At 44.9% G+C, this 25,922-nt stretch overlaps 1 protein-coding gene across 2 annotated transcripts; it reads right to left on the reverse strand.

Annotated features, from left to right (window-relative positions):
* Positions 1-351: 351 nt before the first annotated feature.
* Positions 352-25,465, reverse strand: BST1 (bone marrow stromal cell antigen 1). Of its 2 annotated transcripts, XM_053577918.1 has the most exons (9): positions 25,078-25,461; positions 23,265-23,391; positions 21,071-21,206; positions 14,926-15,008; positions 11,996-12,072; positions 11,567-11,659; positions 10,433-10,519; positions 9,318-9,377; positions 352-1,929 (listed from the first exon to the last, which is right to left on the reverse strand). In XM_053577918.1, exons 1-9 carry the CDS (start codon positions 25,233-25,235, stop codon positions 1,824-1,826), a joined length of 927 nt encoding a protein of 308 aa, XP_053433893.1. In that variant the 5' UTR covers positions 25,236-25,461; the 3' UTR covers positions 352-1,823. The 2 variants fall into 2 exon arrangements, with proteins under 2 accessions (XP_053433893.1, XP_053433894.1); XM_053577919.1 differs by lacking the exons at positions 352-1,929; positions 9,318-9,377; positions 10,433-10,519; positions 11,567-11,659; positions 11,996-12,072 and adding an exon at positions 13,710-14,382 and having other exon boundaries at positions 25,078-25,465.
* Between the last annotated feature and the right edge of the window lie 457 nt (positions 25,466-25,922).

Consider the following 25,922-nt stretch of genomic DNA (forward strand, 5'->3'; position numbering starts at 1 on the left):
GGCCTGGGGCATCAGAATCTATGAGCTCTCTCCTGAAAACCCACACTTGCTTTAGGACAGACAAGCACTAAAGAAAACACCGAAGTGTTTGTGCCAAGTTTTTGGTTTTGTTTACTCTTCTGGGAATGTTTTGAGTTAGGTTAAATTAACACACATATATGGGGGGGGTGTGTTTACATATGTTAGTCACATTTTTCTGATTATAAAAGTAGAGCATGCTCCTTGGAGAAAATTTGGAGGAAAAAAGTCAAAATTCAAAAATAGGATCACTGATAAGACCACTATCTAGAGATAATTGCCCAGCCTTTTGGTTTATTTCCTTTTCTTTCATTCATTGACAATATATGTATGTCATATAAATACACATTTATAATATAATTTATTAAATTTTATTGAATTTTAGCATTTGCGTCACACAATAAAGAAGTTTTAAATCTTTCATCTTACATATATCATTGACATTTTCCTATGTGGTTAAATATTCATTGAAAAGTTTTCTTTTTAATTTACATACAATCAGATTTGCTCTTTTTTGCTGTACAGGCCCGTGAATGTTGACAAAGCCCCAGAGTCATGTAGCCCGATTTCAGGCAGGATGCAGGACGGTTTCCTCACTCCCCAAAGTCCCCTCCTCTCACTGTGCTGTGTAACTGGCCTTGCCTCAAGTGCTGACAATCTCCCCTGCCCACAACCACTGACCTGTTCTTCGTTCTTACAGTTTTGCCTTTTCCAGAACATCATGTAAACAGAATCACACAGTATGTCACCTTTGGCCTGGAGCCTCTCACCTGACATAATGCATCTGAGTTTGAACTAAATGGTTGCCTGTATCAATAACAGTTACCTGTATTGCTCAGTAATATTCTATGGCATAGATTGACTACAACTAGTTTATCCATTCACCAGCTGACAAACATCTGAGCTGGTAAACATGACTTTTACTTGTTGAATGACAGCCCTTCCTACAGACATACTAAATCTTATGCAAACAGTTCCAAACGGGTTCAGTACATATGTAAATATTATTGAACATTTTGGGTTTTCCCCTCCTTAGATATGACCATTAAATGAACATCTCTATACATAAACTTTCACATGCCAAATATATATGTGCACATTTATATAGCTACCAACAAGCATACAGTATGCCCTGCTGAGGATATAGGAAAATCTAGATGATATAAAATACAGTTCTACCAGAACTGGATAAAAATGTTTGATTACATCAACAGCAGTCTGGATTCCAATGCTTGGTGCCATTTTAAAAATAAAAAAATAAGAAGTTTTAAATCTTTTGCTTTAGGACAGACAAGCACTTCTTTAATTTTTTTTTTTGAAACAGGTCTTACTCTATTGCCTGGGCTAGAGTCCTGTGGCATCATCATAGCTCACAGCAACCTCAAACTCGTGGGCTCAGGGCATCCTCCTGCCTCAGCCTCCTGAGGAGCTATGACTGTAGGTGCCTGCACCATAACCAGGTTCTTTTTTCTTTTTGTAGAGACTGGGTCTCGCTCTTGCTCTTGCTCAGGCTGGTCTCAAACTCCTGGACTCAGTGATCTTCCCCCCTCAGATTCCCAAGGTGCTAGGATTACAGGCATGAGCCACCACACCCGGCAAACTTCTTTAATTCTGATGCAAAAGTTTTTGCCTGCTAAATAGAATGACAGTAATTTTTTTGTTCCTGAAATACCATTTCAGGGATTTGTTTTCCCAGAAAAAGCGTTTCTTTGGACAAAGGAATCAGTTGGCATACACAGAACAGGAATGACGAGGGGAAGGCAGACTGCAGGAGTCTGGATAGAAAGGCACAGCTGAGTTCCTAGTTACATCTGAGTTCCTGAAGCCAGAGCCAGCAAGAGGGGGATGATCAGGCTGGCGCCTCGTTTTGCATAAAGAAGTAGGGCTTCTCTTTGAGTGGACACTGCTGCCCTGTGAATTAAAAAGGAAACAGAGAAGATGTCAGCACCACTGTACAGCACCTACGTTCAAAAATATGTACCCTGTGGAGAACTCACACGCTACAGTCACAGAGAGGGAGCGAGCCTTCCAGTCTCCCCATTCACATCTGCCACAGGGAATCACCTTTGGTGGTTTGGGTTGTCTCCCAGGAAGGCGACCCACACATGCACATGACCATTTCCGTTCCTTTCCTTCCCTTCTCCCTTCCCTTCTCCATTTCCTTCCCTTTCCTTTCTTTTCTTTCCTTTCTTTCTCTCTCTCTCTCTTTCAGACAAGAGTCTGACTTAACCCTCGGTAGAGTGCCATGGTGTCACAGCTCACAGCAACCTCCAAATCCTTGGGCTTAGGTGATTCTCTTGCCTCAGCCTCCCAAGTAGCTGGGATTACAGGCACCCGCCATGACGCCCAGCTATTTTTTTGTTGTTGCAATTTGGCCAGGGCTGGGTTTGAACTCACCACTCTTGGTATATGGGGCCGGCGCCTTACCCACTAAGCCACAGGCGCCACCCACATGTCCCTTTTTCTAAGCACAGTGGAACCTGCAACTTGCTGCCTTCACCTGACACCATCTCTTGGACACGTGGTACGCGTCCCTATTGGTACGCGTGTCCGTGTTGGTACACGTGTCCATGTTGGTACGCGTGTCCGTGTTGGTACGCGTGCCTGAGTTGGTATGCGTGTCCATGTTGGTACACGTGGAGTTGGCTCATTCTTCCTCGTGGGGGGATTCTTATTGCAAGGATGCACCATATGTTAGTCACATTCCCCCCCCCCATAGCTATTACATCATCAGATTTAACTGGTAATGGAAAACCTGGCCTCACATAAAGACACCAACAGAGGGTCTGACCTGGTCACCACAAATAGTGTCTGACAGCCAGATTATTAAAACAGTAATTACTGAATTCTTTTAAACAAATTAAAAGATGAGTTTTTTAAACTATGAAGCCATCTAATGTTGACTTGGAAATATGCCCCAGGGCTTTGGACAAGTGATGGGGACCTTAAAATTTCCCGACTCCATTTAAACACTGGTCACCAGCTTTTTTTGCTATCCCATCTTGTATTTGGGCTCCTCCTGCTGGACATTTTCTACAACTGCACTTGTGATTTAGTTAATGGCCCAGGCCAGATTCATTCAAAACTGAAAATTATTTTTACTTTAAATAATTAATTAATATAAGGGCACACTTATTTTTATTTAATAAAATAAAATAACAGAGAACTACATCTAGTAATAATAAGAGTGTCCCTTTATGTTTTTCCATGTTCTATTCTCTTCCCTAGAGGCAACAATTTGGAGTTTATCTTCCCAGACCTATTTCTATCATTTACGTTCATTATTGTGCATAAATAGACATGCATTGATCTGTTGTCCTTTACTTTATAAGTCTGGGCTCAGCTTCTAGGCACTGGCTTGTCACATTTTAGCTTAACAAGCTTCCCTTGTTAATGGAATGTTGGACTTAGGGACAATTTTTGGGTCCTACTTACACTTACTTTCATTCTAATACAAATTAATTCTACTATTTATTTTATTTTATTTTATTTTTTGCAGTTTTTGGCCGGGGCTGGGTTTGAACCCACCACCTCCGGATATGGGGCCAGCGGGCCCAGGCTGAATTCAAACCCGCCCGCTCTGATGTATGTGGCTGGCGCCTTAGTTGCTTCAGCTACTGGCTTTGAGCCTCAATGTTTTAAATACAAGTTATTGTAGGTTAAATTATTTTAAATTCAAGTTTTAGAATATTACATTTTCTTTTGAAAATATTTCTAGTGACTTTGAACAAGCATTTGTTCAAATATTTGAAATACTTGAAATACTTGAACAAATATTTGAACCTTCTCAAATATTTGATTCTAGTAAATAAATCTAATAAATGTGAAATTTGGAACATGAACTTTATGGCTAACCTGTATAAAATTTAATTGTAATTATTTTAAATACTCCAATACTGGTTAAAAACTTAGTAAAATTCTCTGACAGCTTTAAATTAAAAATCCTGTATCTAAAATCAGTTACTTAATAGTTACACACATATTGGGATCACTGGACTAGTCCAACAGCTATTCTTATATGTTAAATTCTTTGAAATGTTGCAAAAATTAAATACCAAGTCACATAGATTGTCCCTAAACTTACCACAAAACTATTAATAACATGGGTGGATTTACCTCAACAGCTGTTTACTCCATTCTAAACCTTCTCAGAGTAAAAGCCCTGGACACCACCATTCCCACCAAGTGGAGACTGGTGGTCCTACCTCTGTGGCCTGGGGCACTTTGGACGGAAACATCCAGCCAAGATAAGAGATTTTCAGTATTCTCTGGACTCTCACTGACACACTCAGTCCTAGTCTCAGTGATGTATGTTTTTTTTCTCATATTCTCTCTTTTGGGGGGCAGGGGTATACAGGGTCTCACTCTGTTGCCCAGGCTAGAGTGCCTGGTGTCAGCCTAGCTCACAGCAACCTCAAACTCCTAGCCTCAAGCCATCCTCCTTCCTCAGCTTCCCAGAGTGCTAGGATTATAGATGTGAGCCACTGTACCTGGTCTTTTTTCTCAAATTCTCACCAACCAGTATTATAACCTATAAGCATGTGAGGTTATTTTCCCCTTATTGCCCATGAGTATATTCCACCTTGCTGTATGATTAGCCTACCATTGTCTGTATTTTATTTATTTATTTATGTATTTAAACAGAGTCTCACTTGGTTGCTGTTGGTACAGTGCCATGGCATCATATCTCACAGCATCCTCAAACTCTTGGGCACAAGCAATACTCTTCACTCAGCCTTCCAAGTAGCTGGGACTACAGGTGACCACCACAATGCCAGGCTACTTTTAGAGATGGGGGTCTCACTCTTGCTCAGGCTGGCTTTGAACTCCTGAGCTCAAGCAATCCACCCAATTTGGTCTTCCAGAGTGCTAGGATTACAGGCTCGAGTCACACAACGGCCTTCTACCATTGTCTTTAATGGCTACGTTTTCCTCCGTCCATTAACTTTACCCTTTAATGTAAACATTTGCTTGCCAGTGGATATTTGGGTTTGTCAAACATGTTTGAGCACATAGACCGTCTGCCTTGTAAATCATCTCTTTAGAATAAGTCACCAAAAGTACCCTTAAAGTCTAACTGAGGTCAAAGATTATATATTTGTTTTGTTTTTTGTAGTTTTTGGCTGGGGCTGGGTCCAAACCCATTACCTCTGGTATATGGGGCCAGCACCCCACTCCTCTGAGCCACAGGTGCCGCCACCCAAAGATTATATATTTTTTTTTTTTTGTAGAGACAGAGTCTCACTGTACCGCCCTCGGGTAGAGTGCCGTGGCATCACACAGCTCACAGCAACCTCCAACTCCTGGGCTTAAGCGATTCTCTTGCCTCAGCCTCCCTAGTAGCTAGGACTACAGGCGCCCGCCACAACGCCCGGCTAAAAAGATTATATTTTTATAATTCTTAATACGTATTGCCGAATTGTTTTCCCAAAGCACTTTACCAAATTACAATGCTAAAAAGCACTGAATCACATCTTTAAGATATTTTTCTACTATTTTTTGTTAAAGTAAGTCAATGAATTTGAGGAATACATTACACCTGATTGAATTTGTTTCATTATTAGAGTGATTAAAGAACTGTGTGTATTAGCCATCTCGGCTCCTCTCATGTAAATTATCTACCAATATTCATTGTTACCATTTAAAAAAGAGAGATTAGTAAAAAACTGCCAGAGCAACAAAGTGGAGAAAAAAATAAATGGCAGAGAGTGAAAGAGGGTTTTATTCCCCACATTCAAAGGATTTTGGGTAGAGCTGTCAAAAATAAATCTGCCAACAATCACTGAAAGAATGTCGCCAAGAAGGAAAGGAGAGCAGGTGAAGAACTGCGAACCCTCACTCGCCAACGGCGTGGTGGACCCAGAGACATTGTGAGGTGGCGTGACGCGACGTGACAAGGAAGAACAAGGGCTTTACCCCCAGACAAGCTGGGTGTCACTTTGGGCTCTAACCAGTCCCGAGTGACTTGAAGTGACTGCTTATTTCACTGATGAGATTTCAATGCCCTCCTTCTGGGAATGTGGTTGGGACGAAAAAAGCAAATGACCCCCGGTGCCAGCTGGAAGTCTGGCATGTCCCAAGTGCTCAGAAATGCCTGAGATGGTGAGAAGAGCCACCTGGTCACCTCACACTTCCTATTCAGCAGGGGCGCAGGTGCCAGGGTGATGCCATTGGCCTATGTGGGGGATGGTGGGTAAAATGGAGGATCTGTGCTGTGTGAAACTTAGTCCGGTAGTCTGGTTAATGAGAAGAGGAGTAAAATGGTACAGACCTAAGTAATACCGTCACAGTAGCGACACTCCCTGGTCAGGCCTCATCAAAGTCCAGGCTATTAGAAAGTCTACTGTGGGAGGTAGACTGTTGACTTGTCAGCGGGGCGTCCTGTCTCAATCCAGGGGTATCCAAGGAAAGTGAGCGGATGTGCGATCCCTGGGGGCTCATCAAGAAGATGAAAAAGCCTGATGCCACCGGACAGGCCAAAGAGCCTGGATGCCACCGGACAAGCCGGACTATCTCTATGCGCCCAGAGTCAACAGGTGGGGCGAGACTGAAACAGAGCTGAACCCTTTGAACTCCCGATCTGCAGTTAGATTAGGCAACCTGGGTTACCTCCCCTGAGGGGATGAAACTGGTTTCCTCTTCCCCTTTCTAAATATACTACCAGCCATTTGTTAGCAACCCTCTCCAGGCGTCCTCAAACTTTTTAAACAGGGGGCCAGTTCACCGTCCCTCAGACCGTTGGAGGGCCAGACTACAGTTAAAAAAAAAAAAACAACTATGAACAAATTCCTATGCACACTGCACATATCTTATTTTGAAGTAAAAAAAACAAAACGGGAACAAATACAATCACACCGCCTCATGTGGCCCGTGGGCAGCAGTTTGAGGACCCTGCAGTGTGTTCCCCTTTACTCAGCCTTTCCCTTGATCCAATTTTCTTGGGGACTTGGGATTCTCTTAACCCTATCTTTTAGCATTTTTGCATTCTGTACATGCCCTTTTGTTTGTTAGAAACCAATCAAAGCCTTCTGAAGAAGCCAGAGACGGCTGCCCTGGCCCAGTCCGGCGCTGGTGGAATAATGTGCACTGTCTCCAGGCGTTCTCAGGCTCTGTTTTAAGTGTGTGCACGTTTGTGTCATTTCCCCAGCCTCATTTTTCTGTTGCCTGTCAACCAGGTCGTGGTCCACGGCCACGACTCCGACAGTCTATCTCATAAATCCTCTGAACATCCTTATTCGCTTTTTATCTCCTAAGTGAGCCACAGTTGGTTTCCATCTTCTGCAATCAAAATCTTGGATTTATGCAACACAGCCACTGGGCATCTTTCTGAGGTTCTTGTAGACATTTATCATTCCTTCCAGCTGCCCAGCACCTCCAAACATGGTTCATCTTAAATCCATGCCTGCCCAGGGTAGAAGCCAATCACACACGGGTTCATTCATTCCTCCACTGCTGAGTGTCTATCAGGTTTCAAGCTTCATTCTATGTTATCAGAATACTTCTGCCAAAAAGTCAAGGTCCCCGCCCCCCTCTCCCCCACACCAGGGCTCAAGTTCTAACAGTTGAGAGATGGGCAGTTATGACTAAACTTTAACAAGCCAGTCAGTCAGCAGGAGGGGCTTTGGGGAGTCAGAATTGTATGATGGAGGTGGTAATTTTACCTATCGAGGTCAGGGTAGGCTGCTGGAGCCTCATAGATAAGAAAACTACGGATTTCAGGTCCTGCCAAAAAGGCAAGTGTGCACAAGCTTATGGGCGGAAAAGCACATGATACCTTCAGGGAAAGGGATCAAAACTAGCCTGAAATGAGAGTTCCCAGGGAGAAGCCGTGGGTGGTGTGTTCAGGAAGAGTAGAAGGACATGGAAGGTCAGGCCAGGCTGAACTTGGTAGTAAGAACCCTTACCCTTGAAGGTTTTTGAACTGCAGGGTGGGACTTCATTTTCAGGTGAGGAAAAGAAAGACCCGGGTCTGTAGAATATTCTCTATCTTCTGTGAGAGGACTCACAAAAAAATGCACGGCAAATGCACAGGGGTTGAAAGCAGAGTGTGGAGAGAGGGCTTAATCCATTCCTGAACTGGGACACTGGCTCCTAATCCACATACTGGAGTTGTTGAATCGTATCAAAATTTAAAATACACACATCTGTCGACCCGGCAGCTTCATTTCTGATAACCTGTCCTACACAAATACTTGCACAAGAGCTCAAAGTTTATAATCAAGGATCATATTTCAGTATTTTTTATAATAGCAAATCAAATACTATAATAGCCTCCAACTGGGAAAAGATGGCCACCCTGCAGCCCTGCAGCTGCGAACAGACTGAAACAGAAGTCTGAGCAGACTTCAGAGGATGGCACCTGTTAGGTGAAGAAAGCCCACGACAGGATGGTACGTGTTTTATGACTGCTTTTAAAGACAAATAAATATAAATGAAAATAAGGCCAAGCCCAAACCAGATGAACACATGTCTGTAACTGGTAACATGTGTATGTTCATGCACTGAACACTTCTGGGAGGGGATGAACCACAATGTTAAAAGAAATTACTCTGGGGAAATGGGAGCTGAGGGAAAAGAAATCCTCTTACTGTTATTAGAAACCATCTCAATGTCCACCTGTGGCCAGTGGTGTTAAATAGACCATGATACCTGCACAGAGTATACTCCAACAGAGCTGTTAAAAAGAATGAGGTGGCTTTATCTAGAAATACAGAGTCAGCTCCAAGACGTACTGGTAAGTGAAAAAAGCAAGAATCCTGCGCATACCTTCGCTTGTAAAAATAAAACAAACGGAGCATGTGGGGGTTGCTACAGGCACACAGGAGTCTAGAAGGAGCACAAGAAACTAGGCAGGGGAATTAAATGACTTAGAAATAGAGGAAGAAAGCGTCACTTTTTCTCCCCTTCTAATTTTCAACTGTGTCCCATGCATACATATTCAAAAATTTTAATAGAAATTTAAGTTAGGATTAAGAAATAAATGTTAAAAGGTCTTCCCCTGCCTACTCCTGGAATTTTTGCTGAAGTAAGTGCGGCTGGAGCAGAGGCCGGCCTCTGGCCGCCTCTGCTTTGCTGTGCATGGTGAGTTTGGCTCAGCCCAGCACGAGCCTCCCGAATCTGCCCCAACCTAGGAAGCAGCTCAGACAGACCAAGGGAAATGAGGAAGGACTGACCCCACCCTGCCGTGGGACATTTCAGGGGGTGTGTGTCAAACCGTACTGCAATTCACCAGTGTTCTGTAATACCAAGGACTGGTTATCTTGGGAGAGAAAGGAGATTTAGATGAAACATTTACTTACGAGTTTAAGGCACAGTCAGGATGAGTGCTGTGGTCCACACACTGTAAGAGCTTCACTGGCCTATGGAGAGAAAGTAACATTAAACAATTATGAAAATACCTTTCATTCATCAAACATTCGTGATGTACCTGCAAAGTACTGAAGATACAAAATCTTTGGCCTTGAAGAACACATACGCTCTTTCTTTTAAAAATACAGGGTGGCCATAAAATTCATGTGCAATTTAAAATAGACAACTAGTCTGGGTGCAGTGGCTCACACCTGTAATCCCAGTACTCAGGAGGCCGAGACAGGTGGATTGCTTAAGCTCATGAAATGGAGACCAGCCCGAGCAACAGCAAGACCCTGTCTCTACTTAAAAAAATAGAAAAACTGAGGCAAGAAGATTGCTTGAGTCCAAGAGTTTGAGGTTGCTGTGACCTATGATGACACAATGGCACTCTACCCAGGGCAAAAGCTTGAGACTCTATCTCACGAAAAAGAAAAAATAGCTTGAATGTCACAGAATGATCAAGTAAAATGACAATTTAAAGAACAAAATATATTGCTAAAAATAAAAATTAAAAAATAGACAACTAGACAATAGAGGAATTGCACATGAACTTTATGGCCACCCTGTGTTAGCCATCACATTTTTATATTGACTGCTTACTCTCTTGAGGAGGCATGGAATGGGAGGAGCCCTTCAAGGCACCAGCCGGCTTTGCTCAGCTGGGAGGATTACACAGCCTGAGAGGCTTCCAGGAAGGCAGAGGTGTTAGGGTAAAGGAGTAGGATGAACATGGGCGCTGGAACAAGAGATCACTGATAACAACTTCCGCCTTGGAGGAAAGTCACTGAGTTTTTGCAATTTGGACTCCAGCCCCCTGCAGAACCAGCAGGCGCACACACTTGGGGCTGAGGCAGAGAGAAGCCAGAGAAAGGAATTTTCTGCCATTAGCATGGACTCTGGACTGAAGTGGGTGGGGCCCAGGCAGAAACCGGCCAGGAGGTGCCCCCAGCCCACCTGGAAGACACAGCGCAGATGCCCGCAAAACCCTTCCAGCAGCCCACCCCACACAGACTCGCCCCCGCCTCTCCCGTGAGCATGCGCGCAGAGGTCTCAGACCACGTACAGGTGATCGTTCGTGCAGGTGTGCCGGAACCCCATTTGCTTCAGCCTTTCTTCCAGGATTTTCACGCTGCCTTCCCCACAGGATTCCCTAAAACAAAAAAAAAAAATACATTTAAGAACTAAATGAGTAAAGGAGAAAAGGAGAAGAGGGAAGAAGCAGTTGTTTCTAGGTCATCTAGAATTTCTTTTGACCACGTGCTGAGGATGCTTCCTGCAAACTCGTCAGCGGAGGCTGCTCTGAGGGCCACGCCCACGGGGAGGGCCAGAGGTGGCGCATGCGTGAGTGTCTGCCCCAGCACAGTGCTCAACCCACAAGGGAACGTACCTCTGCTGTGCTCTAGGGGCCCAGCAGGATACTGACAACTTGTTCAACCTATGGTCTATTCACTTTAAGCTTTAAACAAGCACAAAAACATACCCACTTAAAAATGTTACAAAATGCAAATAAACAAAAGAAAAAAATTACCCCAAATCTCAACGTCCCTAGATACAACTGTTGCTAACATTTTGGTGCACAGCAGTCTAGACTTTTTAAATACATTTATTCTCACAGGTCTTTTTTTTTTTTTGTGTGTGGTTTTTGGCCGGGGCTGGGTTTGAACCCGCCACCTCCCGCATATGGGACCGGTGCCCTACTCCTTGAGCCACAGGTGCCTATCTCACAGGTCTTTTTAAATATAGCAACGGGACTCTGCTATCCAGTGTGGTTTGTATTCTGCTTTAGCCTGTGTGTTCGTGTGTGTGTGTGTGTGTGTGTGTGTGTGTGTGTGTGTGTGTGTGAGAGAGAGAGAGAGAGAGAGGCCCCCTGGTGAGGGTTTTGGGTTTCACATGACCAAAACCACTGTTGACCCTTACAAACACATAAGGAACTCCCTATCCAAAGCTGCTTGAGTCATTCAGAAAGGAACACCATTTCCTCTGGCTAAGAGAGGTCTTCCGGATAAAGAAGGTTTTCTCTCTCAGGACTAGCTATTGGTATTCCCAGAGAGTCAAGCCTTCGTCTATCTCCACAAACCCCATTATAAACAAAGACTGTCATTTCCTCAGAAGTAAAAATATAAAATGGGCTTGATCATATCATATTCAAGAAAAGCAAATTTACATAGTTACCACCATCAATATCTCCGTAACTTACACTTTGGGTCCCCCAATTTCATGCATAACCCAGATTTCAACTCGAGTGATTTTGTCCTTCTGCAAGTGTGGAACTTCAAAATCTGCAAAAAAACTGAGAAACAAGGAGCACATTTCTTATGGTCTAAAGCCGTAGGATATTTTACCCCATTTCAGTTGTTAGTTGATTTGCACATTCTTTTATGTTTTTAGGATTTTTTTATAAGCTTTTATTTTTAGATTACTTATTTTATTCAAGTATCATCAGCTATTAATAATGTAACTCTACAGACCTGATTCCGGTCACCAAGTCATTCAATTGTTTTGCTTTACCTGAATTTATAAAAGCAAACATTAGGTTGAGGATTAGGGCCATTCTCTGCAGCCTGTTCCAATGTAACTGAATACACATTTTGTCCTCTGTTGCTATCGTGGGTGCCAGTGTTCTTACCCTCTGACAGGATAGGCTCCTTCTGGCTCTGAACCATTCAGCATGACGGAGACCACCCCAGAACTATCTGTTGAGTACTGCAAGAAAAACCACATAATTTTAACACATGAAGACATCATTTTTCTGCCATGAAATAAGGATTTTTGAAAATTGACAGTTCTCAATATTGGCCAGGATGTGATCAATTTGGTATTTCATCTAACCAGTAGGCATGTAAGCTGGTTTATTTTGGAAAGCAAATTGCCTTAAAATGTTGAAAACTCACATTTAATAATTCCATGGTTGGAAATCTACTCTAAGAAGATGCTATGAAATACATAGAATTTTATCACCTGCAATAAATTAGGTTATGTGGCCATAACTGACATCCTCAAAATTGCAATGGCTTTAAACAACAAAGATTGATTAGGTGTTAATGCCACGTGTTTATCTCACGCCCACTGGGGTTTTGCTCCACATGTTCTTACTCTGGGACACATCTGCAAAATCATGATAGTCAGGAAAGCAAGAGGGGGAAAATGACAAATCACAGTTCCACTGAGAAGTTGCATGTGTCACTCCCACTTACATCTCATTGGCCAGTATAAGTCACATGTAAAAAACTTCAAGAAGCAGGCAAGTGCAACCTGTGAGACAAGCCAGAAGTATTTGGCAAACACCACTAAGGACTCCAGCCAGCACCCTGCACAGAAGTGTGCAGTGCAGCATTTCTGGTAAAACAGAAATATTCCACCAATATAAGGTACTCGACACAGGAAATGGTAAGTAAACCATGGTACTTAGATGTCTGAAATATTAACCAGCCACTTGTAAAAGTCTACAAAGTAGCATAAGAAGTGCTTACAATCAAAGCAAAATGTGAGATTAGGTGAGCAGAGCAGGAGTCTGGAAGTTCCCCGGGAAGAGAGAGATCCAGAGAAATTCCCAAATATCCAGTTCAGAATACCACACATCATATCACTTCCCTCTTACAAGGTTTATATCAGAATGAAGAGGGAGGTAGAGGGGGTTTATGTGGCACTGGGCTGTGCATAGCTGGGTTTGCTCGCTTGCAGCGTAACATCCAACATCAGCTGCACCCAGGCAAGAACACGTTATCTCACTCTGCCTCAGACTGCTTCCAGACAATGTCAACACTCACATTAAATCTTTTTTTTTGTTTTCACAGTTTTTGCCGGGGCCGGGCTTGAACCCACCACCTCCAGTATATGGGGCCTGCGCCCTACTCCTTAAGCCACAGGCGCTGCCTCACATTAAATATTTAAATGCCAAGGCCTGGTGACCACTGTGCTGAAAGGGTGGCCTTTAGGTGGTAGGAATGTAGGTAATTAATTTTCTCATTTATATTTTCTGTTATTTATCATTCTCTATCATGAGCAGCTATACATGTAACATTGACAATAAGAAAAAATTCATTAAAAAATGCATATAGATACAATGAGGCTATATAATGTAGTGGCTGGAAGTCTCCAAATTGTGTCTCTCCTACTTATTAGGTAGTCCTAGTAAACTTGGGTGAGCTTTCTGTACCTCACTCAACCCGTCTGCAAATAAGGGTATTAGGAGTGTCTCCTTCGGGCGGTGCCTGTGGCTCAGTCGGTAAGGCGGTGGCCCAATATACGGAGGGTGGCGGGTTCAAACCCGGCCCCGGCTGAACTGCAACCAAAAAATAGCTGGGCGTTGTGGCAGGCACCTGTAGTCCCAGCTACTCGGGAGGCTGAGGCAAGAGAATCACTTAAGCCCAGGAGTTGGAGGTTGCTGTGAGCTGTGTGATGCCATAGCACTCTACCGAGGGCCATAAAGTGAGACTCTGTTTCTCCAAAAAAAAAAAGAGTGTCTCCCTCATAGGATAGTTATAAGATGAAAGTATTAAAACAACAATTATTAACATTTTTTGAAGACTTACCTGCTGATGTTCAAACCCACTTGGCATCACTGCACCTTGTGCCTTGACCACTCAGCATATTCTAAGGGCTCATAAAGCATGGGCACTATTCTACTGGAGACTCACATTACACACCTGGAGGAAGCTTGGGGTGGTGGTTTGGAGCTGAGGTCTGAGAGGTCCACTGGCTAGAACATATGGTTTCTGTGACACAGAATGCCGACATCACCCCTGAGTTACCGTCTTAGCCCCCTACCTGCGGCAGGTGATGACACATCCATAGCCTGCCAACTCTCAATGAGGCTCTGGCAGCCCATGGGAAGTGACAGCAAATGATGCTCCCCTGGGAGCCAGCAGGAGAGTGCAGAAATAAACAGAATGTCTTTTTGCTCCAAACTGCAGCCACGATGGAGAGTCTGACCAAAGTCACTCTCAGCCTGACAAACAGTGGCCACCTGGGCCTCCCGAGTAGAAGATGGGGCCAGAAGGGACATGGATCGCCCTGAAAGGGGGTTGGCGGTGGTGAGTGCAAGAACCCCGACATCCCCGTGGTCAGCACGGCTAACAGGCAGCAGCTGGCAGCACTCTGCCAGGCACTGAGCTAAGGACTTAACTCTCTTTATTTCTCACTTTTATTCTCAGCCTGGTGATAGAAAATGTAAACTGCAGTCACTGGCATTGTATAGCCGTCATCAACTCTGGGGACGGTATACTCTGTATCTACATTAGCGGCATATATCTGCGTCTCCAGCTGATCCACAACCTCCTGCCACGGACCTGGTCTCCCGTTACTATCATTCTTGAGGACAAGAAATAATAAACAACGATTTAATATCCTCATTCACAGCATCTAGCATCTACAGAATGTTTTCTCATTCCAGGCACTGCATTAAGCATTTTATCCCCTTAAAGCCTCAAAACATTATGGAGCAGAGAGCATGGTCGGGATGTTATAAAAGTGGGAAGGTGGGTAAATAACAATGTGGGGTTGTGTGTTCACGGGTCCTACACATGTTCCGTGACTCAGCCGCCCATCCCGGATCACCTGGACAGACGCCCTCTTCCAAAAGGAGTCCACGGCGTTGTTCTCACAATCTTCTGGTGCAGGGCAGGACTGGTAATCGAGTCCTTGAGGGAAAGCAGACAAATACATTTCGTTTCAAATATTTCATCAGGGAAGAATTTATTCAGAATAATTGCCGGCTCCACAAAGTATACTTAACCTGCGTTGCATACAATATGTACAGATCTGACACTCCCAGTGCGGCCCACTCACTCCCCAGGTGCCTGGCGAGTGACCACCCAGGCCATGATACAAAGATGTCCGTCATTTTTCTCGGCATAGATGTAGGAGAACAGAGCAGGAAGCAGCTGGTTAGTGAGTAAGAGCAGCTGACCACTGAGCTCTAGCACAGTTGTTACCAGATGAAGTGGGTCTCGCCGCCTGTCACTGTCAGCCAAAATGCAGAGGCGGGAACAGGTGCTCACTAAATTTTATGTGTCAGAAGGCTGGAATCCTGGAGAACGGTGAGAGTAGCCTGTCCAACACTGCTCTGTTCTTCCATTTCCAAAATTACAGTTTTATACAAAAGTTCAAAGCAAAGACCACACCAACCCCTATTCCAAATAATAACCAGCATAACTCAGAATTGAATTCTAATTCAAAAGTTAGTCTCCTAATCAATCCACCTAAACGACTCAAGATAGGCATCTTTAGAGTGGGAGCTAAATTGACAGAAGAGTAACAATGGGAGATGGGGTGAAGGTCAGGCAGGACCTAACCCAGGCAGCCCCAACTGGCCCGCCAGACTCCTCTCACTGTGATGTGAGACACTCCATCAAACACACAAAAAACAACCTTTCTCTTTATTCAGAGAAGTGCCTCTTCCAAACATTCAATTATCAGCGCCTGTCTTAGAAGTAAATACAAGGAAAAAAAAAAAGCTAAGTATAATATCATAATCCTTAGCTAGAACATAGACTTTTTTTTTTTTTTGAAACTAAGTCTCAAGCTGTTGCCCTGGGTAGAGTGCCGTGGCATCATAGCTCACAGCAACCTCCAAATCTTGGGCTCAAATGATCCTCTTGCCTCAATTTTTCTATTTTTAGTAGAGATGGCGTCTTGCTCTTGCTCAGGCTGTTCTCAAACCTGTGAGCTCAAGCAGTCCACCTGCCTTAGCCTCCCAGAGTGCTAGGATTACAGGCATGAGCCACCACGCCCAGCTAGAACATAGAAGTTTTATTACATTTTGAAATACATAAAATGCTAAAATATACTAAATTTTTAAAATTTTGGGCCAGGTGCAGTGGGTCATGTTTGTAATCCTAGCACACTGGGAGGCCAAGGCGGGAGGATCACTGGAGCTCAGGAGTTGGAGACCAGCCTCAGCAAAAGCAAGCCCCTGTCTCTGCTAAAAATAGAAAAACTAGCTAGGCGTGGTGGCAGACGCCTGTTGTTCTAGCTACTCGGGAGGCTGGGGCAGGAGGATTGCTTGAACCCAGGAGTTTGAGGTCACAATGAGCTATGATGATGCCACTTTACTCAATCTCCAGAAGAGTGAGACTCTGTCTCAAAAAAAAAAAAAGGATATACGTCAATGGATGTGGGATGTGCTGTTTACTCTACAAAGAAAAGAGACATCCCTAACTGGCAAGAGGTTGTTCCAGGGAGTATCTCTAACGGGGCGAAATGTGTACTGCTGAAGAGACATGGCGTTACAGGGTAGTACGAAGTTGCTGATTCACAATGTTTTTAAGGAGCAGCCCTTCCAAGCAAAGTTCATTTCACAAGAGAGGACCATTACTTAATCATTACATAAGAGAGTGGTAGTGACTTCTTTGAATTACACACTTGAGGTTTGAAAATATTTCAAGCTTTTATCTCTGCTGGCCAATGTCCCATTTTTTCAAAGAAGATCTCTGAGGCTCAGAGAGGTTCTGTGGATGGTCTGTGATACAGAGGGTCTGTGATTCAGTCTCCAGCTTCCAGTGTTCCTTCCACCACTTCTGACAGCCAGGGCTTGAGGTGGTATTTACCCCAACAGTAATTTCTGTATTTGCATATTTTACTTAAACTATGAACAACTGGTGAGTATTATTATCATTTACTTAAGGTATTTTTCTTTAAAAATATTTATTCTCGCCGGGCGCGGTGGCTCACGCCTGTAATCCCAGCACTGTGGGAGGCTGAGGAGGGAGAATCGCTTGAGCTCAGGAGTTCGAGACTCGCCTGAGCGACAGTGAGACCCCGACTCGTGAAAAAAATGGAAAAACCCAGCCGGGCGCCGCGGCGAGCGCCTGTAATCCCAGCGGCTTCCGGAGGCTGAGGCAGTGGGGTGCCCGCAGCCCGAGTCTGAGGTTGTGGTGAGCTACCACGCCCACTGCACTCTGCTCAGGGGCATAGGGTGGGACCCTGTCTCAACAAAAAAAAAAAAAAAAAAAAAAAAAATATTTATTCTCTAGCTGGGCATTGTGGTGGGCGCCTGTAGCTATTTGGGAGGCTGAGGCAAGAGAATTGCCTAAGCCCAGGAGTTGGAGGTTGCTGTGAGCTGTGATGCAACAGTACTCTACTGAGGGTGATAAAGTGAGACTCTGTCTGTACAAAAAAAAAAAAAATTATTCTCATAAGTTATCTAAATTACAAAAAATACAAAAATGTAGTAAATACAGGATAAGAAAAAATTATGACCTCAGCAAGGTCTTCTGCTAATGGCACTGTTTGTCCTAGCTAAGGTAAGGAAGCAGCCTGCATCCATCAGCTGATGAACAGATTAGGAAAATGTGGCTTACACAATGGAATGCTATTCAGCCACAAAAAGAATTCTGTCACCTGTGACAAGAGGGATGAACCTGGAGGATGTTCTGTCAAGTGAAGTAAATCAGGTACAAAAAGGCAAGTATTACACAATCTATCCATATGCTTAACCTAAAAGAGCTAATCTCATAAAAGTTGAGAGTAGAATAGAGGTTCCCAAGTCTGGGAAAGCAGGTGGGAAGGGAAATGGGGAGAGCTGGTCAATAGGTTCAGTGTTACAGTTAGGAGGCAGAAGTACTAGGGTTCTAGTCCACAGCAGGGTGACTATAGTTAACTGTAAATTTTAAAATAGTGACCAGAGGGGATTTTGTATTACTTAACCACAAGAAATGATACATGTTTAAGGTGCTGAAGTGCTAATTACTCTGATTTCATCACAACACATATCTACATATATCAAAACATCACAGTGTGTCCCATAGATATGCATGATCATTATCTGTCAAAAATAAAATGAGGCTCGGCGCCTATGGCTCAAGTGGCTAAGGTGCCAGCCATATACACCTGAGCTGGCAGGTTCAAATCCAGCCTAAGCCCGCCAAACAACAATGATGGCTGCAACCAAAAAAATTGCCGGGCGTTGTGGCAGGTGCCTGTAATCCCAGCTACTTGGGAGGCAGAGGCAGGAGCATTGCTTGAGCCCAGGAGTTGGAGGTTGCTGTGAGCTGTGATGCCACAGCACTCTACCCAGGGGAACAGCTTGAGGCTCTGTCTCAAAAAAAAAAAAATATATATATATATAAAACTTAAAAAAATTTTGAAGAACTGCTGTTAACAGCTTAGGTTTGCTACCTTCCTGACTTTTTTCTATGTGTATGTTTTCATTACTCCATTTTATAATTTAAATAGCACCATACCAATAACAGTATGTATATATATATATTTGAGACAGAGTTGTCACCCTTGGTAGAGTGTCCTGGTGTCATAACTCACAGCAACCTCAAACACTTGGGCTCAAGTGATTCTCTTGCTTCAGCCTCCCAGGTACCCGGGACTACAGGCGCCCACCACAACACCTGGCTGTTTTTAGTGACTGGGTCTCCCTCTGGCTCAAGCTGGTCTCAAACTCCTGAGCTCAAGCAATTTACCCACCTTGGCCTACGAGAGTGATGAGATTACAGGCCTGAGCCATCATGCCCAGGCCCAATCACGGTATTCTATAACTTGATTTTTCACCTAAGAATATGTCATAAACATCTTTCTAGGTCAAGAAAAACAAAATTCTATTATCATCGCTGGAGCCATCACACACCATTCTTTAGCTGAGCCAAACTGTGAGACTTCACTTCCTCCTTAAACAAACAGCCCTGAGAGGAGGATGGGGGCAGGAATGGCAGAGGAAGCTGCAATGACCTGTGGTTTTCTGGAAAATGCTCTGTCTTTATACTTTTTCCATCGCACCCCTCCCCCATTGTCCCTATCTTGGGCAGGATAATCACACACAGGTTCCTGGTCACTCTTCATTGGGAGAATGGTCACGCCCACTTGACCTGTGCCCTGCAATGTCCCCCATCTCGCTCCCAGGGAAAGCTAGCGCCCTGTCAATGTCCTGTGCCATCTGTCCCCCTTTACCCCTCTCCCTCACAGCCCACTGCTTTTCTCTTCACTAACTGCCCTCCTTGCTAATCCTGAAATAGGCCCAATTGCACTTAGGGCTCTCCCTGTCAGAAAATGCTCTTTTTCGTTTCCTCCAGGTCTTTGCTCAAATATTAACATCTCACTAAGGTTCCCTGGGCATCTATGTGAAACTGGAACACTTTCCTCTCCCGCTCCCCCCAGGCTTTTCTATCCTCTTCCCCTGTTTTGTGTTTCTCCGTGGCCCTTGTCATCTTAGGGCAGACCACACAGTTTACTTCTTTGTTGATTCTCTTACCTCCCTGATCTGTCGGGTAGGGATGGGGTGTTATTTTCCAGTTTCATTCTCTGCTGTTCCTAGCGCCTAAGGAGAAAGGCCTGGTACAGAGGAGGCCCTCTATGAATTTGGGTTGGATGGTCACATGAATGGGGGCAAAGTAAGCAGGACTGATATTAGCTTCACTCTTACAGCACCTATGATGGACAGGCGGAAGAATCACCGGTCTTCACGATGGGAACACTCCCCCACCTCCTCAGCTGCCTCCTCAGCTTTCCTGATGCCCTCTACCACTCCTGAGCACACAGGCCTTTGGGCATCCGAGCACACACCACTCCATTAAATGCCCCAGGCAGCTACAGGCTCCTTGGAGGGAGGTGCTGCTGGTCTCCGTCGCCCAGTGCCATAGCTGGGAGAATGAGGACACTCTGCAGTACACCAGGCCAGCTCTTGCAACTCTAACTTTCCCTGTGATTTATTTTATTTTATTTTTTAATTAATTTATTTATTTTTGAGACAGTCTCATGCTGTTGCCCTGGGTAGAAAGCCGTGGCGTCATAGTTCACAGCAACCTCCATCCTCAAGCGATCCTCTTGTCTCAGTTTTTCTATTTTTAGTAGAGACAGAGTCTCGCTCTCATTTAGACTGGTCTCTAACTCGTGAGCTCCAGCAATCCACCTGCCTTGGCCTCCCAGAGTGCTAGGATTATAGATGTGAGCCATTGCACCCAGCCTCCTTGTAGTTTTAATCTTGGAGTATCTTCTGGTGGCCTTGGGTGGCATTTAAGAGCCCAGACATCAAAATCTGTCAAAACATGGCTGATTCCATGGCGCCCACAGCTCATTGGGTAGACACCAGCCACATATACCAAGGCTGGTGGGTTCAAACCCAGCCCCGGCCAGCTAAACGACAGTGACAACTGCAACAACAAGAAAAATATAGCAGGGCGTTGTGGTGGGCGCCTGTAGTCCCAGCTACTTGGGAGGCTGAGACAAGAGAATCACTTAAGCCAAAGAGTTTGAGGTTCCTGTGAACTGTGACGCCACAGCACTCTACCGAGGGTGACATAATGAGACTCTGAAAAAAATCAAACAAACAAACAAAAAAAACAGGGCTAATTCCCAGCCTTCTAGTCATTTTACCTCCCTAAGCCTCAGTTTCCCTCTCTAGAAAATGAGGGTGTTAAGGCAGAGGTATGCACAGCTGGGAGACTGTCTGACTCTTCTGCTTACTAGCTATGCAGCCCTGAGCAAGTTTCTTAATCCTCCTGTGTCTGTTTCTTCATTTGTCAAAACAGCAATTATGACAGGATTTCATGGGGCCATTGTGGGGATTAAATGAATTAATATCTGTGAAGTGCATAGGCTGGTACCTAGCAAAAGATAAGTATTCTCTACCTGTTACTGCTGTTATTATCGAGGAGCACAAAATGAGATGTGCATATGGAAGAATTTGGCACAGATGGTAAGTGTCCACAGTCAACAGGAGCACTTACACATCGTGTGGCCAGGACAGGGGTCTTACCAGCGCTGTTATTCTGTCGACACCAGCTCAAGGAATCTGTAACCCGGCCGTAGAGAACATCACTCACAGGCATAAAGCGACGAGTGTTTCCTGCATAGCTATTAACAAGGAGGTAGCTATTTTCCCAGAACAGAGTCTAAGGAAAAACAAACAAACAAAAAAACAATTAAAATACAAAACAGATTTCCCAGGCACAATATCATCAACTCAGGCAACCATTTTCCATGCAGCTGTAAATCTACTGCAGACCTGAACTTTCTTTTTCTTAATTTGTATTTACCTGTTCAAAGAGCACTACCATTTATCCTCCCTGTATTCAAAGGGATCGTGTAAATGATAACAAAATATTTTCCCAGTAATACAGAATATACATGTGGTAAGATTCCTGCATTAAAAATGATGGAGGAACATGAGTTCGAATCCTACCTTTGCCATATACTCTGTGTATAATCTTGACCAAGACAACTCTCTGTACCCCACTTTCTTTTCTTTTCCTTTTTTTTTTTTGAGATAGAGCCTCACTTTGCTGCCTGGGCTAGAGTGCTGTGGCATCATAACTCACAGCAACCTCAAACTCCTAAGCTCAAGCGATCTTCCTGCCTCAGCCTCCTGAGTAGCTGGAACTACAGGCACCCATTTTAAGAATTATTAAAAGATAATTTCTTTTATTGTTTTTAGCAGAGACAGGCTCTCTCTCTCACGCAGGCTGATCTCTAACTCCTAACTGCAAGCGATCCTCCTGCCTCCCTCTCAGAGTGCTAGGATCACAGGTGTGAGCCACCGTGCCCAGCCTGTACATCTGGAAAATGTGGAGCAGGAGCCCTTCCTCTCCTTCCACAGCTGTGGTTAGGATACCAGGCAATCAAAAAAAGCCCTTACTAAAGTGGAAAGTGCCTCAAAAGGTCATCACTTTTATATCATACTTTATAGTTTCCACTATAAATAGTGTTTCCCTATAGCAATAATACAAATCTCCCAATCTCCCACTCAGTAGTCCAGACATAGCCAACTGGACTACTAAGTGGGATGAGAGCTGCTGTTCACTGCTGCGTCCTGGGCCCTTAGCACAATGTCTGGCACACACGAGTAGCCCGGTAAGCATTTACTGAGTTTCTCACCTAACACCACGTCTATCAGAGGGGAGAACAAAAACTATGATTCCCCTCTCTACTGACAGGGAGGCAGCAAGCCTCAAAATACAACATGTACTTAAAAATCATGTTTTTGGCCTATCATATCTCTGAACCTCACAGCTGTATTAACTTGCCTTTACTAGTAAGACACAATGGAAAACGGAGTTAAGAAGGATTATGTCCCCCCCAAAAAAGAATAATTATGCCAGAGAAATAATGGTATCTAACTTTCTTTAAACTTGAGGTATTGTTCAAAGCAAACATTTTATGTAGATCTCCTCATTTATTTTCATTTTATTAGACCTTGGAGTCTATAGACAGACTATAAGCATGTGGTTTCTTAAACTGGTACTGAATACATATAATCTTATGACTCATTAAAAGGAGGGATTGATCTTCTGGGAGGATACTATTGTTTAGATGGGGATTTTCCAAATTACCTGGGTCAGGCCATTGGGCCAGTTGAGGTGCAGGTTATTCAGACTGGCCACAGGGAGAAGCCCTGTGTGAAAGGTATGGCCATGTCCTGCTGACCTTGTGGTGATTCCTTCACTGACTATGACTTGCAAAATTTTCTTCTGCCCACAAGCAGGCAGGAGACCTGGAGTCACTGCTGGGGACATAGCTTCCTTCCCACCAGAGAGCTCAGCTGGGCACTGAGACTTCCTTATTTTATGTTTTAGTGACATTGCAAGGTACTGGGGACAGCTACTCTCTTTTTTTTTTTTGTAGAGACAGAGTGTCAGTTTATGCCCTTCGGGTAGAGTGCCATGGCATCACACAGCTCACAGCAACTTCCAACTCCTAGGCTTAAGCGATTCTCTTGCCTCAGCCTCCCGAGTAGCTGCGACGACAGGAGGCCGCCACCATGCCCAGCTATTTTTGGTTGCAGTTCAGCCGAGGCCGGGTTTGAACCCGCCACCCTCGGTATGTGGGGCCGGCGCCTTACCGACTGAGCCACAGGCGCCGCCCAAGGGACAGCTACTCTCACACCTGTCCATGCACCAGCTCTCTCTATAGAGACAGAAAGTGACATTTCACCCAGCTGGTTGTAGAGTTACCTTGTCTCTGGGAATAGGGTGCTTGGAGAGGTTAATGAAAAGGTCATAGTCCTCGGGAAGCACAGAGCAGGGGTCCTTGTCCAGCACCACTGCAAAGGCTTCCCAGATGGCCGTGCAGTTCTTGTTCCTGTGCAAAAGTGTGAGTTAGAAAACACACACCCATATACATCACACCACAGACATCACACACACACATCACACATACATCACGCACACATCACATACACACACATCACATACACACATCACACACACAGACATTACACACACACATCACACCCACAGACATTACACACACACATCACACACACAGACATCACGCACACATCACACAAGCATCACACACACATCACACACACAGACATCACATACACACATCAGACACGCATCACACACACACATCACACACACATATATCACACACATCAGACACACACTCCCACATATATCGCCATGTGATGTGAAGGATTTCCATTTCTCTAAGGCCTTTAAATGCGATCTTATATATTGACTCTGCAGAACTAGCCATATGAAAAAGACAGTAAATTGTTGACAACAGATTGTCACGGTGATGGATTTAGAAATCTGACAGTGGAAGTGTTTCTGAGAAAGACCCTTTTCATTCATAGATTCCTCACAGAAACAAGCAGAAAGGGCACCAGGACAGAAGGAGACAGTGCCAATAAACCAGGCGCCCTCCAGTTTCATTTGGGTGCCTTCCCCTTTAGAGACCGGCTGTTCTCATCGTCACCTCCATGGTGAGGCGCAGGACATGGCTGAGGCTCTGGGGACCCACCAGGCCAGGCTCACAGGCAGGACTTATGAAAGCCAAGGTGGGGAAGGCCCAGCAGAAAGCCTGCCCTGCAGTGCTGGCCTCACCACCCAGTTCCCTGCCAACTGCACTTGGGACTTTTCATTTCTCAGCTGGATAGTGGCTTGGCTGTTCTTTGGATGATTCTCTGCTCTTTTTTGGTTTCTGGAAACATGTAATAGAAACAGCTAGCAAAAGAGAGATGTTATGAAAACAGGAAAAAGCAGGTCTGAAGAAGCAGCAGACACAGTGAGAAGCTCAGGGCTGACAAGAATGACCCCAAACTTCAAAAGTCCTCTAGAGAAGGGTCTGAAATTTCAGTTCTCCAAGGATCTGGACTTAAAGAATTCCAGCTGGCAAAGGTTCTGGACAGACCCAGGAGACTGACAACTGCCAGCATCTGCACTCCCATCTACCTGACCTTTACTTTTGGACCAGGTCTGCCCTGCCAGGCTCTTAGGCAGTGCCTCAACAGTTTTTAAAGATCATTAAATTATTTTCGAAAGAAGTTCAAAGCACAATAAGTATTTCTTTCTTTCTTCTTTTTTTTTTTTTTTTTTTTAACAATTTGTTTTCTTTTTCTTTTTATGTTTTTTTGGCCAGGCTGGGGCCAGCACCTGACAACTTTGAGCCACAGGCTCCACCCTTAACACATTTTTTTCTTCAGCTTAATTTACGAATGCCACGGTTTAAACTATAGTTCAGGTGTGCCGTGAGATGAAAAAGGTTAAAACACCAGCACTGTAGACGCGCGCGGACACACACACACACACACACACACAGACGCACACACACGCAGCCCTCACCTGCAGACTTCCCCACCCCCCACGGACCCCTTCACCTCTAGATCCCCCCACGCACCCCCTCTCCTTTGAACTCTTGCGGTCTCCACACAGCCCTCTCGGGTCAGGAGCCCTCTGATCTCCCCCCATCCCCGACTTCTAGGCCAGTTTTCTTCTCCCCACACCCCCTCCCTGGCCGCTTTCCCTGCCGACCGCTCACCGCTGCTCCGGACTCAGCAGCGGCAGGTAGTCTGCGCAGCGGCCCAGGAAGATGCTCTGCAGGTGCGGGCTGGTGCCCTGCCCGGTCCACCGCGCGGCCCCCGCGCCCGCCGCCAGCAGCAGCAGCCGGAGCAGCACGGGCAGCCCCGGGACCGCCATCCAGGGACTTTGCTTCCCCCGGCTTCTCGCCTCCTGGAGTCTCTTCCTCCCCTCCCACTAAGGCGGCTCCGGAACTGACACCTCGCCGCCTTCAGTTCCAAGACTGCGCTAGGGGCACCCCGACAGCCCAGTCCCGCGGGAGGGAGCCCCAGAGAAGCCGCGAGGGCGGAGAAAAGGCCGGGAGAGTCCGCTTATCGGAAGACAGACTTCCAGCCTGGGGAGGTGCCCTCTTCTCGCCGCCAACGATAAAGGGCTTTTGTTCGCTTCAAGAAAATAACCACAAAAACGTATCTTTATTGAATTCTCACCATGTGCCGAGCGCGCTGTTCATTGGCTTGTCACAATGTCCCTCCTGGGTTTATAATTATCCCTATTTTACAAATGAGTAAACTCAGGGAAATTAAGTGCAGTCGGCCCTCCGAACTCGTGTCTTCCCCCAACCGCAGATGGAGAATATTCAGGGTTTAAAAAAGAACTATGGTTGCGTCTGTATTGAACACGTGCAGACTTTTTTTCTTGTTATTCCCTAGACGATATAGTGTAACAACTATTTACATAGCACTTACATTGTGTAGATATTATAAGGACCCTAAAGATGATTAAAGTATTCGGGAGGATGAGTATAGGTTTCATGCAAGTCCTGGAACCAACTGGGATACAGAGGGTCGACGGTAACTTGTCGGAAGG

This window comes from Nycticebus coucang, chromosome 23, assembly GCF_027406575.1.
Source record: "Nycticebus coucang isolate mNycCou1 chromosome 23, mNycCou1.pri, whole genome shotgun sequence".
Classification (NCBI taxonomy): Eukaryota; Metazoa; Chordata; class Mammalia; order Primates; family Lorisidae; genus Nycticebus; species Nycticebus coucang.